Genomic DNA, 14,040 nt, shown 5'->3' on the forward strand with positions numbered 1-14,040 from the left:
GTGGATGATTTCTGATAGGATTAGAAGACAAAAAAGAAACTGTCCACAAAGGATTATATCATGGAATTTGATAAGGGCTATGTGTCCTAAATGGGCACATGAAAGTAAGTATTTCATGGCTATTTGTGTCTAAGTAATAAATGGAAACAGTGGAGTAAGTCAACCACTGAGGTGAGTGCTTGTAAATAAACTGTATAAAAATATAGACTGAATTGGGATACCTTTGAACTTGTATAATGTTTGAAATGATACATCTTGTACATCTTGTACATCTGATGTGCTAAGCGTAATTTTACAAGATGTAAGTTTTAAATTTAAACCTTTTCAGTAGCCTTTCATAAAGGCTAATGAAATTTAATTTGGAGATTCCAGATGTGGTATTGGCCTTTAAGTTGTTGGACTGTGCATGTCTGTCTCAGATAAATAGTCTTCTGTGATGACAGGAGTTCAATTTAAGCCCCTCTTTGAAGAAATGATAACATCATTGAAAAGGTTTTTCAGGAAGCAATCATTCCCTGCCACCTTTTTCAATTCAGATCGGAAAGCCATAGCTCCCAAAGCAGAGGATTCGATGGCAGCGCAGCTGTGTGCTCAACTAAATGGTACATGAAGGCCCCTAAACAGGCTGTTATATACTACTAATAGATCTGACACTGAAACCGGATGTAACTGGGTTGCTAATGGAGATTTGAGAGGGCATTAAAAGACGTTTAAATCGTACAAATGGTAAAGGGATGGTATATCAATGTTTTTCCGTATCACTACATCGTGAATTGTCCAAAAAGAAGAAAGTGTGAGCCCAATTCTCTCATCCCAACGTGCACATTTTTTGGCGTGTTGGATTGGGAGATGTGCATGTCAGCCATTTCGTGGGATTCACGCATGCATTCCTGATGCATGCACTCTCCCACAGCTGGAGAGCAGGCGCAGTCAGGATCATGCTGGAAACCAGTGGTAAGACAAGATAAGTGATTTATATCTATTTTAAATGTCATTATCAGGGCCACGACTGAATCGTCCGGGCCCAATAGTATCTCCCATCCAGCCAGGATTATTTTACTCCAGTGGGGTTTTCAGGGAACTAGCTGGAGACTGTGCTGGAGTGAAGATGAAGCAACTGGGACCCCCTCCAAGGGGTTGGGCGGCAGGGATGGTGCCCCTGGGCATGGACCCCCTGGCAGTGCCAGCCTGTGCCTCCTGAGAACAGGCAGTGCCAAGACTGCGGGGCCGAGGGGCTGATTGGTGGGGGTAGGAGGTCCTGCTGCTACTCTGCAGCTAGGATCAGTCGGGGCTGGATGGAGGCCAGCAATTGGGGTGGGCTGGTGGACTGCCGGGGAGGGGGTCTGCCTCCTGTGGGGTGTGGGGATCGTCATTGCTGGGGGGAGGGGAGGGAGGGTGGCTAGAGATTGCAGAGCTCCAAGTCAAGAGGGGGGTCAGGGTGGCCTCGGAATGGTCATGGGGGGAGAGGGCCACAATCAGGCTGTGGATGGGAGTGTAGGAGCAGCAGTGTGAGGGTCCCAGGCTGGCCAGCAATCCAGCAAACTGCAGTCTGACAGTCCGGAGCCACTGAGAATGCACAGAAGCCCGAAACTGTCAGACAATGTCATGAATAGGCCCTGCCCCCAAGCTTTCAATGATATTCACGACTGTGGCCTCTGCAACGCACAGTGTGGGAGATTTAAGTCTGAATTCCCAACGAAAAAGCGATTATGAATTACACCATTTTTCCCGCCAATTCAGCACTTAGAACTTTTTGGGGGGAATCAGGCCCTGTGTCTTTGAAGCTATACACAAAACAGAATATGTAGAAACTGACAGTCATGAAGCTAAGGACCATGAAGGCATTATTTTGGTCACAGAAAAATTGAACCCAATAATGATTGTGCTGATGACTGACTCTTTCAACAGTGTTGGATAGTGGGTGTACATCAACTGTACGTGGCAACAATTGTCGAAATTGCTATTTAGGGTCCCTGGATCAGAACGGCCAAAACAAATTTAAAGAATTTGACAGGTCCACTTGTTTTTGATTTGTAGATGTAACACTTTAACTTCTTCCAAAAGGGTGGTACTCCCCTGTATAATTGCAGGTATCAGCTTGTTCCTAAGTATGGATGCTGTTTCCAGTGACATACCTTTGTTATTAAGCAGGTCTGTCATGAAGAAAGCCCAGATGACTAACAATTTGAAGCATGACAAGGTTGTGGTACTTGGAAGATGTGTAGATCTACATCTATTCCCGTAATCCCAACTATTTAGCCTGCTAATCCCTCTAACCTACGCATTCCAGGTCACTAAGGGGCAATCTACCGAATCAGCACGTCTTTGGACTTGGCGGGCACCCATGGCCTGTACGTCAGGTTAACTAGGGGCCAAGCATTTACAAAGTTGGATATGGGCCATGCATATCTACAACTTGAATAAGACGAGCTTTTCCGAAAGTATGTGACAATTAAAACAAAAGCTGACACGAGTACACTCACTTGTCCTTGTCTGAATGTGTCGTTTTTCAACAGGTCATGGAGAACATACTCAAGGGTTATCTCACGTAGCACTATACCTGGTTATGGAAACTTTTGAATGCAAACACCTAGCAAACCTGGAAGAGGTCTTACGGTGACTCTCAAAATTCAAGGGAAATACATGTCTTCCAGGCAAATATTGTTACCTATTTGGGCGATTAGGTGGATGGCATCTAGTGAATAACAAGGTGAGGACCATTAAGGAGATGCCAACTCCAAAGAACCTCCACTGAATTGATATCCTTCGTAGGGTTGGTGAATTGTCATGGGAAGTTTATTCCTAATTTAGCTTCTTTGCTGGATCTCTTGCATACTGACTGTGGAAACATCAAAGGTGGTCTGGGTGGGTGGGGCGGGTTGCTGCAGCTGGAGGCTTTCAAAGGGTGTGAACAGAAATTTTTTGTCCTCAAATTTAGTGGCCCATTTTCACCCCAAAATGACGACATCCTGACTTGTGGTATCTCCCCTTACAGGGTATGTTCAATACAATCACATGACTGGAGAGATGGAAGAGAAGCCGATTGCGTAAGCATTTAGGACCCTCTGGGACACTGAGCGGAGATCGAGGAAGAGGGGTTGGCAGTTGTCTTTGGCTTTAAAAAAATCCAGCAATACGTCTACAGTAGATGCTTCATCATAGTAACTGATCAGAAAGCATTGCTGGAACTTTGTAAAGAATACAGTGCCTGGATACGGCACTGGGCCTTGTTATATATCTCCTGGAACACACCCCTGTACTTGGATAGAATCATAGAATCCCAACAGTTCAGAAGGAGGCCATTCAGCCCATCGGGTCTGCACCGACTCTCTGAAAGAAAATCATACCCAGGCCCACCTCCCAGCTCTATTCCCATGCATTTATTTTAGCTAATCCAACTAACCTGCACATCCTTGCACTATGGTAGGAAACCTGAGCACCTGGAGGAAATCCACAGGGAGAACATGAAAATTCAACATACACAATCATCCAAGGGTGGAACCGAACCTATGTCGCTGGCACATGAGGCAACAGAGCCAACCATTTTGCCACCATAATGCTGAGGTATCTGCTGTTGCCCAAAAACCCGGCTTCGTTATCAGTTGTAGAAGAGGTCGTGATGACCCTCAATTTTCTAGACACCTTATCGGAATGTGCAAGGTAAATCAAAGCTTGGATGCAAAAGGACCCAATCCTGTCTAAATTAAAATAAGGAATATTACATGAGGGATCCAAAGGACAGCCCTCAGATGAAATGAAACACGACTTATCAGAAGACGAGCTCAGTGTTGACGATGGCATCATCCTCTGAGATTCTTGTGTGGTTGTCCCTTTGCCTAGGGTGATGTCCAATAGTTATGGAATTACACCATGGCCATCCTGGGATTTTGACAATGAAAATGTGAGCCAGTAGCTATGTATGGCTCAGCCTTGACACAGGCATTAATGACTTAGTCAGACAGTGTGCGTCATTCCAAGACAATCAAAAACTACCCCAGCTTCCCTACATCCATGGGAGTGACCTGGTAGGTGTGAGTGTATGTGGTATTTACCAGGCCTTTTATGGGTCCTACGCTCTTAATTAGTCAACACACACTCCAAATAGTGGAGATACATTGCATGAGCTCCCCCACTTCCCATGCTAACATTAAGAAACTATGACAAAGTTTCTGCACAAGATACCTAAAATCCTGGTCTCTGACAATGCCACTGCCTTTATAAGTTTCAGACCTTCATGCTTTCCAATGGACTCAAATGCTAGGACAGTGCACTGTCACTCATCATTGAATGAATTGGCTGAACAAACGCATGAAGAAGCAATCTGCAGCAACCATACAGGCCAAACTGGAGCAATTTTTATTCGTCTATAGGACTACCCCAGGATCGCCGCAGTGGAATTGTTAATGGGATGGAGGTTGGGGAGAACATGCAAATTCCACACAGGCAGTTACCCAAGGCTGGAATTGAATCCAGGTCCCTGAAGCTGTGAAGCAGCAGTGCTGACCTCTGTGCCACTATGCCAGCATAATGGCAGAGGTTGGAGACAGACAGTGTATTGGGAGGACAGCTCTGCTGTGTGAGCACTGGAGGGTAACAACACAGACAACTCTTAGTGTAAGGGAAACTGGTGAGCCACAGTGTGAATGCGCTGGTGTCCATGGAGGTCTGATGGCCTTGAGAATGACTTGTCGCACACCTCGCATATGAATGGTTCTTTACCGATATGAATGCATGGGTCTGTGCACAGGTTGATGAGTCAGGGAATTATTTGTTACGTACCTTATATGTGAATAGCCCAATGAACACAGAAGCCAGTTCATCTGAGAATAACTTGTCACGTACCTTGTATGGGAAGGGTTTCTCTCCTATGTGAAGGCGTTGGTGTTTACGGAGGGCCGATGACCACAAAAATGATTTGTCACACACCCCGCATGTGAAGGGTTTCTCCCCTGTGTGAATCCTCTGGTGTGATATAAGATGGGAGGGTCGGCTGAAAGCCATCTTACAAACATCACACTTGAAGCGTTTCTCTTTCTCGCCTGTGTGAATGCTTTGGTGTTCACGCAGGTTTGATAACCGTGAGAAGGATTTACCACATACCTCGCAGTTGAATGGCTTCTCCCCTGTGTGAGTTTGTTGGTGTTTACGGAGAGTCGATGTCTCCGAGAATGATTTGTTACACACCTCGCATGTGAAGGGTCTCTCTCCTGTATGAATCCTCTGGTGTGACAGAAGATGGGAATTTCGGTAGAAAGTCATTGAACAGACATCACACCTGAACAGGTTCTCACCAGTGTGAAGGCGTTGGTGTTCGCTGAGGCTCGATAACCATGAGAATGATTTGTCACAAAACTTGCACTTGAATGGTTTCTCCCCCGTATGAATCGTCTGGTGCCTCAAGAGCTTCATAGAATTCATGAAACATTTATCACAAATATCGCACTTGAATGGCTTCCCTTCCATGTGGTTGCCCTTGTGGTAACAGTAGTTGAAACAAATGCAACTCAAAAGATCTTATGAACCTGTGGAGTTCCCAATATACAATTCACACTTGAACAACTTCTCAGTTGTAGGAATAAGTCAATGATTTATGAGGCTCATTGAATGATTAAACCTCTCACCACACTTGCTGCTCACTCACACTTCTTCGCAGCCTCGTCCTGACCAATCACACACAGCCAAATCTTCAGAAAGGTTGGTTCTGACAGAAGGTTCCCCACCACTGACCAGTTTCAGATCTGATGGTATGTTAAAGCTCCCCTGATCTGACTGGTTTCCAGATGATTTCAGTGCCCAACCTTCTCTATGTTGAAGAATGCTGTGAAGGGACTGGACAGCTTCCCGCAGTTGTTTCTTGGGTGCTGGTCAGGATCTTTCTGTGCTGTCTATCCTCTCTGTATTTTCTGGTGTGATACTGTGCAATCCTTCTGTAAAACAGGAAAAGGAAACATGATTTCCTCCAATTCCCTCTCCTCCTCTGCTGAAGGGGCTGACTCCTCAGTTAGAGACTATTCCACAGTGAGTGCCAGTCTGCTTTTCCCCTGTGTGGGGACCAGATACAAGTCATTTCTTTTCCTCACCTGACTGTCACACTCCCTCTGTTTCCAGCAGGGACACTGGACAGTGACTAGGAGCAGACAACGTGGCTACTTTCTGTCCTCCGTCCAAATCCTATCATCCCAGCCACCGTGAGGGCAATGGAAAAGACAGTTGAGTGGAGTAAAAAACGGGCTATCAATTTACCATAAACTCGAGTTGTGCTGGCAAATTAGGCACACACCACACTCACTACCTCCTGACTTGGTTTTCAGTCCCTACAGGAAGTGAAGCAGCTGTGAAAGAGGAAGAGGAGAGAATGGGCAGAGTGGGTGGGCTCTCTGATTGACGTCTCTCACAGCCAATCACAATATTTCTGGAGTAACAGGAGTTTCCTGAAGTTTGGGAAACTGACCAGGGAAACGGAGGAGACTTTGAGCAGCAGATCAGGTGGGATTTAAACTTGTCATTGTCCCATCTGAATAAAACCTCATTTATTGCAGCTGCTGTCTCAGTTCCCCTGGTAAATGTTTGACAGAGATTTCTAGTGTGGGAATAACATTCTTCATCCTCAGAGGCTTTCAAACTGACAACATCAGTGTGGGATGTGTGGCCTCGGATGTGTTTGACAGCAGAACAGAAGAGGAAGACCCACAGCATCCAAGGCAGCAATGATGTGCAGTGGTGGGACTAGCACATGTACGAGAGAGAGGAACATGGGAGGGAGGGAATGAAAGATTGACTCTATTACTGAGTTCATGACTTGACCTCTCACTTCTTGGCAGACTTCCTTGCCAGTCTATCATCATTCATCTGATATCTCAACACATGCTTATCCCCCCCTCCCCCCCAGTCCTTATCTCTTCCTTGACCCCATGTGTCTTTCCAAGATCTGGGAAATGGCAACACATTCAGGCACTTTGGAGAGGTAAGGGAGATTGGATTTGGGACAGGGCATTTGCAAAAACAGATATGTTGAGGGTTGTTATTTTGAGGAAGGGGTGATAACAGATTTAAAGTGCAAGACAACAAGAGAACTGTGGACAATATTGATTAACTTGGGGACCAGGAAGGGAAATTGGATGATCAACAGTTTAGTGGGAATAGAGTCGAGGGAACAGGTGGTGGGTCTCATAAACTAGATGAGCTCAGAAAGGTCGTGAGGGTGGAGAGGAAAGAAACTAGAGAAGATGTATGTTCAGGGCCCTGGTAGGGGGGAATATTGATGAAAGTTTGTCCAGACAGGCTAATGAAAGAGAGGGAAGTGGCAGAGGCAGCTGATGGGATTGTTTCAATCCCATCACTCCCTAAGCAGAGAAGTCAATAACCAGGGAGCAGAGATTTAAAGTTATTGATGGAAGGATTAGAGAGGAGTTAAGTTTTTTTCACCCAGAGGGTGATGGGGGTCTGGAACTCACTGTCTGAAAGAGTGATAGAAGCAGAAGACATCATCAAATTAAAAAAAACATTGGAATAAAATGGGGATGGAATAACTTCTCCACATTCACATTGTCCCACCAAACACTCACAGAGAAGGTGCAGTATGGGTTAGATATAGAGTCAAGCTCCATCTAAATTTCCTGGATGGCCATTGGCAGTGGATGCTGAAACCAGTTGTCCACCAGAACCTTTCAAATCTGTGTCTCCTCGTCTGAAGGGAGTGGATATGATGTCTCTACCCAGGGAAAGGGCTAGGATGAGAAGGGGGGATGGTTTTATTGGTTACTCGGGCATCTCAGTTGGAGGTGATGGTGGGGATGAGTAAATCAGTAGCTGAAGAAATGTTGCGCTGAACAGAGGCCGAAAGGCCGAGACCATTGGGATTTGGAGAGTGCAGTTGTTAATGAGTTGGGGAATAGTTTATTTCAGGGACAGATACAGAAGGAGGTGCAGCTGGAATGTGGGAAGGGATGTGGGTGCTGAGTAATACATGGGAGTGTTCAGAGATGATCTGCTCTGTGATTGATGCAATGAGAGTAGAAACCAGGTAAGACAGCAAGATGAAGTGGGTGGCTGGAAATCTGGGCTGGGAAATCACTGCAACTTCGAGTCAGGACCAGTAAGGAAACTTCTGAAAGACAATCACTTCTCACATACAATTTATACTTTTCTAGCGTTAATTACTGACAGACAGAAACTAAATCCGGACCCTGTCAGCACATCACTGGAATGTTTGGAATTGAACCAAACTGGTTGTTGATGAAAAAAAAGGGCTGGCCCACAAAAAGGCATCAAATTTGGCAGCAATTTGACAAGGATCAAAGTTACAATCACCAAATCCCCATCTTATACAGCCCCAGTGGCCTAATGGATAAGACACTAGCCTCCTGTGCCAGAATTGTGGATTTAAGTCCCATCTGGGGTAGAGTAAAGTTTGGACCAGAAACAAAAGTCAAATCGCCCTCTCTGGACATTGTTACATTCTGTTACAGTCAGGGAACTTTCTGTTTAATTTCTCAACCAATCTGGGCAGTTCCTGTTCAGTCCCCTTCTCACTCTGTCACTAGCTTTCCACTGACACAAACCAGTGAAATGTTTCTCCCAAGCTAAGCACCATCCCAACATTCAGGTAACAACATCACCTCCACTTCCCAGGCAAATACTGTCCCTTGAGCTCCTGTTTCCAGTTTATCCAACATTCCAAATATAAATATTATTTTGAAATGTCAATTGATAATATGTAAATTTAGATTAAGAGATGAAGGGTCACAGTTTGAGGATAAGGGGTAAAATATCAGAACTGAGATGAGGGGAAATTTCTTCAACCAGAATATATTCACCATACATTCAGTGGTGAATGTATGGAATTATTGGTGAAAGGATCACAGGATATGGGGGAAAGGGGTGATCAGGATATTGAATTTGATGATCAGCTATTATCATAATGAATAGCAGAGCAGATGTGAAGGGCTGAATGGGCTACTTCTGCATCTAGTTTCTATATTTCTATGTATGTTTATCTTAGGAAGGTGATTTAGGAATATGGAAACAAGTGGGCTGGATGAGTTAACATAAAAATCAAATTGAATGGTGGAACTGATTTGAGGGGCTGAATGGCCTCCTTCCATTCTGATGTTCCTAATTTTATCAGGGGATCAGGATCAAAAGCTGGGAAATGGATAGGAAATGTGGATCAGCCATCATGGAATTAAATTGGGGCTGGAATCAAAGGATTGAATGGCCTCCACCTGTTGCTGTAAATGTTTACAACAATGAAACATCATTGTTTGGAAACAAACAATGCAATCTCCAAGCTCCCTGTTCTCTGGCATGTAACTAAGTGGAAGCCTGTTACTGGATTCCAGCACAAGTCACTATCATCAAAATGAAGCTGAAGGTTTTGACAAGCTCTGTTTAATCAAAGTGAAGGCCCTTTAATAGAACTGGGTCAAACCGTCTGTTTACAGAACAAGCCTCCCCCTCACACTGCACATCCCAGTCAGATCAGTCATTACAAAAGTTTCTAAAGGGGCTCAGTTTGATGCAGGAGATGGCACAACCAGTCTGAGTGAAGGAAAGGGAACTGCTCTGACTGTGACAATAGAAATATCACTTGCTCACTGACACTCCGAAGTTTGCTTCTGCAGAAGATTCATTTTGAGTTATCATCTGAGCTTTTGAATTGGATGTCAGTTTATGAGGATGGAAATGGGAAATTGGTTCATTGAGAGAGTTCAGAATCTTTGGAATTATCTCCCCCAGGAACCTGTGGATGTTCAATCACTGAATATATTCAGGTTGATGATTGATGGATTTTTGGATGCTGAGAGAATAAGGGAGATGGGAATCATATGAGAAGGTAGGATTAAGGTAGAAGGTCCTATAATTGGAGACAGAGAGTCAAAGGGAATATTCTCTGATTGTCAGGATGTGCACTGCGGTGTTCCCTAGGGATCTGTCTTGGAAAATCAGCTTTTCATGATGTTGATAGAAAAATAGAAACCTGCAATTACTTTGTGATGATATGACTGAAAGTCTCTTGAGTGGCAGATCTGAAACAACATCCAGACTGGTGTCAAGCAAGGCTGTGTGATAACCCCCATTCGATTTACATTCTACCTGACAGTGACTATTCACCTCATCAAAGATCAGCTTCCGTCTGGTGACAGCATTAAAACCATCTCAATGGGAAACTTGTTTACCTCGGTCACTTCCATGCCAAAATTAAACTGACCACCATAGATACACATAATCTACAATTTGTAGGTGACTGCAGTGTTATGGCCCACTCTACACTGTATATTAGTCAATGTCACTGTGGCTGATATACTTTCTCCGTCAATGGGTTTAGAATTTCCACTTTACAGGAAGTAGAACATTTCCCCAAGAAAGACTGTCTTGCATTCATATATGAACTTTCATAAGTTCATGGCGTCCATAAGCACTTTAGAGCCAATTAAGTGCTTTTTAAATCATTCTCACTGTTGTTATATAGTAAATGTGACAGCCAACTTGCATACAGCAATCTCCCACAAACAACAAGATGATAGTGATCATGAAATAATCTGGCTCTGTGATATTAGTTGTGGGATACATATTGATGATGACATCAGAGACAACTCCCCTGCTCTTCTGCAACTTCATGTCATGGCATCTTTTACATTCATTTGAGAAGGCAGGTGTCAAAAGAACATAAGAAATAGGAGCAGGAGTAGGCCATCTAGTCCTTTGAGCCTGCCCTGCCATTCAATAAGATCATGGCTGATCTGAAGTGGCTCAGTTCCACTTTTCCGCCTTCTCCCCATAACCTTTAATTCCCTTGCCTACCAAAAATCTATCTACCCGTGTCTTAAATATATTTAGTGAGGTAGCCTCCACCACTTCAATGGGCAGAGAATTCCAGAGATTCACCACCCTTTGAGTGAAGAAGTTCCTCCTCAACTCCGTTCTAAACTGCACCCCCCCCCCACTTATCTGGAGGCTGTGCCCTCTAGTCCTGCTGTCCTTTCTGAGCCATCTGAAGGATGGTATCCCTGACAGTACAGGTCTCCCTCAGTACTGCACTGGAGTGTCAGCATCAGAGCTCAAGACTCTGGAGTGAGAATTGAACCCTTAATCTCAGGCTCAGAGACGAGAATTGCTAATTAAACCATGAATGATAACTTGTAATATTTCTACTATATTAAATTCAGTTTCAAAGGGGTTAAGACCCAAGATGTGCACAGAATGTTTTCCTCTCTGAGTTAAAGTGCTAACTAGTTTGAACTTCAGGCGTCAGTGTTGTCTCTGTATGTGGTTTCCATAGAACCATAGAATCCCTGCAGTGCAGAAGGAAGTCATTCAGCCCAAGAAGCCTACATCAACATCCCAAAAGACCATCTTACCCAGGCCCATTCTCCCAGCCTATCCCCAAATCCCATGGCAAATTCACCAAACTTTCACATCCTTGCGCTACTTTTTTAGTGCAGCCAGCCAGCCCGTTGCCACCAGCATAGTGCCTCACAGCGTTGGATTTCTGGCGGTGTCAGCTCCGCACCAGAAATCAGCGGGGAGGAACAGAAAGGATTTGCAAGCCAATTTTAATATATTTTAAATACAATTAGCCAGCCTGGAACTGAAGTCTCCAAGACCACTTGCATCTCCTCCCCCCCTACCATTCCCCACCAGAGTGGTTCATTCAGAGGGCAAATCAACATCTGGTGTGTGGGAGGCTTTCAAGTGTAAGTGAATAGTGATTCAGGACCGGCACGTACCTGGAAGGATGAAGGATAAATGTGGCAAGTTTTGGGAACCTTGGATAATAAGAGATATTGTGAGCCTAATCAAAGAGGGAAAATGGAAGCATTTGTCAAAGCTAGGAGGCTGGGAACACACGCAGCATGTGTGGAATACAAGGAAAGTGGAAAGAAGCTTAAGTAAGGAGGGCTAAAAGTGGTCACGGAAAAGCATTGGCCAGCAGGATTAAGGAAAATCCCAAGGCTTTTTATACATATATAAAGAGCAAGAGAGTAGCCAGGGAGAGGATTGGCCCACTCAAGGACAGGGGAAGGAATCTATGTGTGGAGACAGGAAATGGACAGGGTATTAAATGAGTACTTTGAGTCCGTATTCACCAAAGTGAAGGACTCGGTGGATGATGAGTCTGGGAAAGGGTGTGTAGATGGTTTGAGTCATGTTGTGATCAAAAAGGAGGAAGTATTGGGGTTTTTGAGAAACATTAAGGTGGACAAGTCCCTAGGGCCTGATGGGATATACCCCAGAATGCAGAGAGAAACAAGGGAGGGAATTGCTGAGGGCTTGAGAGAAATTTTTGTATCCTCACTGGTTATAGGAGAGGTCCCTGAGGACTGGAGAATAGCCAATGTTGTTCCTTTGTTTAAGAAGGGTAGCAAGGATAATCCAGGCCAGTGAGCCTTACGAGAGTGGTAAGTAAATTATTGGAGAGGATTCTTCGAGACAGGATTTATTTCTACTTGGAAGTACGTGGACATATTAGCAAGAGCAACATGGTTTTGTGAAAGGGAGGTCATGTCTCGTGAACTTGATTGAGTTTTTGAGGAAGTGACGAAGGTGGTTGATGAAGGTAGGGCTGTGGATGTTGCCTATATGGACTTCAGTAAGGCCTTTGACAAGGTTCCTCATGGCAGACTAGTGCAGAAGTTGAAGTCCCATGTGATCAGAGATGAGCTGGCAAGGTGGAGACAAAACTGGCTCAGTCAAAGAAGACAGAAGACAGCATTGGAAGGGTACATTTCTGAATGGAGTAGTTTTGCTAGTGGGGACAAAGTCTTAGTTTTGCTACCAGTTTTAGGGGAATTTTAAAAGCAAGTTTTAGTGGGCCTTATCAAATTGAAAGGAAATTAAGTGAGGGGAATTATCTGATAAGAATGCCAGATAGAAGGAAAACTCACAGAGTGTGTCATGTGAATATGCTTAAAAGGTATTTTGATAGGGATAGGGAGCAGAAAAAGCAGATTTGAGTGGAAGAACTGAATCCAGGTGACTCTGAATTTCTCATTCCTCAATTAAAATGGATAACAAGGACGTTCTTAAAAATTGGGATAACTTGAATTATCTGCCAGAGGAAAATCGAAGTGAACTGAAAGAGTTATTAATGTCACGTGCAAGTATGTGGGAATACACTGGGAAGTGCTATGATAAGATAAAACTCTCACCCTCCCTGCATCAACCACAATAGTTTCAAAGCTAAGCCAGCCAGATGCTGTCCAGTCTGAATTCTGTTTGACCATCACCATGGACTTCCATTACCTCCAAATGCCAGGACACTATCTTAGCCCATCTCTCAACTATCTCTCCATCATCTAAAACTTGACATGGTGACCCACTCTTCAACAGGCTCATCCCTGGCCCTCCAGCTGGGGCAGTCTCCACAGAAACATTTGCCCTTAAGCCAATAGGCAATTTGGCCCATCGGGCCCACCTCACCATCCAATCAAATCATGACTTGATCTGATTTGCCATTCCTCAACTCCAATTTCTGTCTTATCCCCATATCTTTTGATTTCCTTACTGATTAAAGATCTGCCTATCTCAACCTTGAGCATACTTAATGAGCAGCTTCCCCAGGCATTTGTGGTAGAGAATTCCACAGGTTCACTACTTTCAGAGAGAAATCCCTCCTCATCTCTGTCTTATTGTTGTAACTTAAAACTCCCTTCATTTTTTCCAGTTTCTCTCCTAAAACTGAAGCATTGTAGCTCCTCGATACATCAATCTGAAATTCAATCTCACCATTATTTTACATTAATCGAGCCATTTGTTTTTTTCTGTCTTCCAGTTGAAAGGTATCTGAACTGTTTATGTTTTTAGGACATTAATTTTAGATGCAGTTTCTTTCTGAGCATACAGAATAGTAAAAATTTCTGTCACCAATAAGGGAATCATTCGCTTCATACTGAAGAACTATTTTAATAAGTAGTTTAGCAAAACAACCAGAGGGTATTTTATCATCTTCTTCAACTCCACTCTGAATTTTGTTTGTGTCATTGCATAAATACAAGTGTTGGTGCAGCAACTTAGAAGCTGAAGTATGAATCCTATTTC

General features: G+C 44.0%; 1 protein-coding gene across 1 annotated transcript in view; it reads right to left on the reverse strand.

The window, feature by feature from the left end:
* Positions 1–6,305, reverse strand: part of LOC145348620 (uncharacterized) — a 95,159-nt gene extending 88,854 nt beyond the window's left edge. The window contains exon 1 of the mRNA XM_080196791.1: positions 4,780–6,305. Within this exon, the coding sequence (XP_080052917.1) occupies positions 4,780–5,463 (684 nt within the window). The 5' untranslated portion in view covers positions 5,464–6,305. The remainder of the gene's footprint in view (positions 1–4,779) is intronic.
* Between the last annotated feature and the right edge of the window lie 7,735 nt (positions 6,306–14,040).

This window comes from Carcharhinus amblyrhynchos, chromosome 9, assembly GCF_965287045.1.
Source record: "Carcharhinus amblyrhynchos chromosome 9, sCarAmb.v2.hapA, whole genome shotgun sequence".
Classification (NCBI taxonomy): domain Eukaryota; kingdom Metazoa; phylum Chordata; class Chondrichthyes; order Carcharhiniformes; family Carcharhinidae; genus Carcharhinus; species Carcharhinus amblyrhynchos.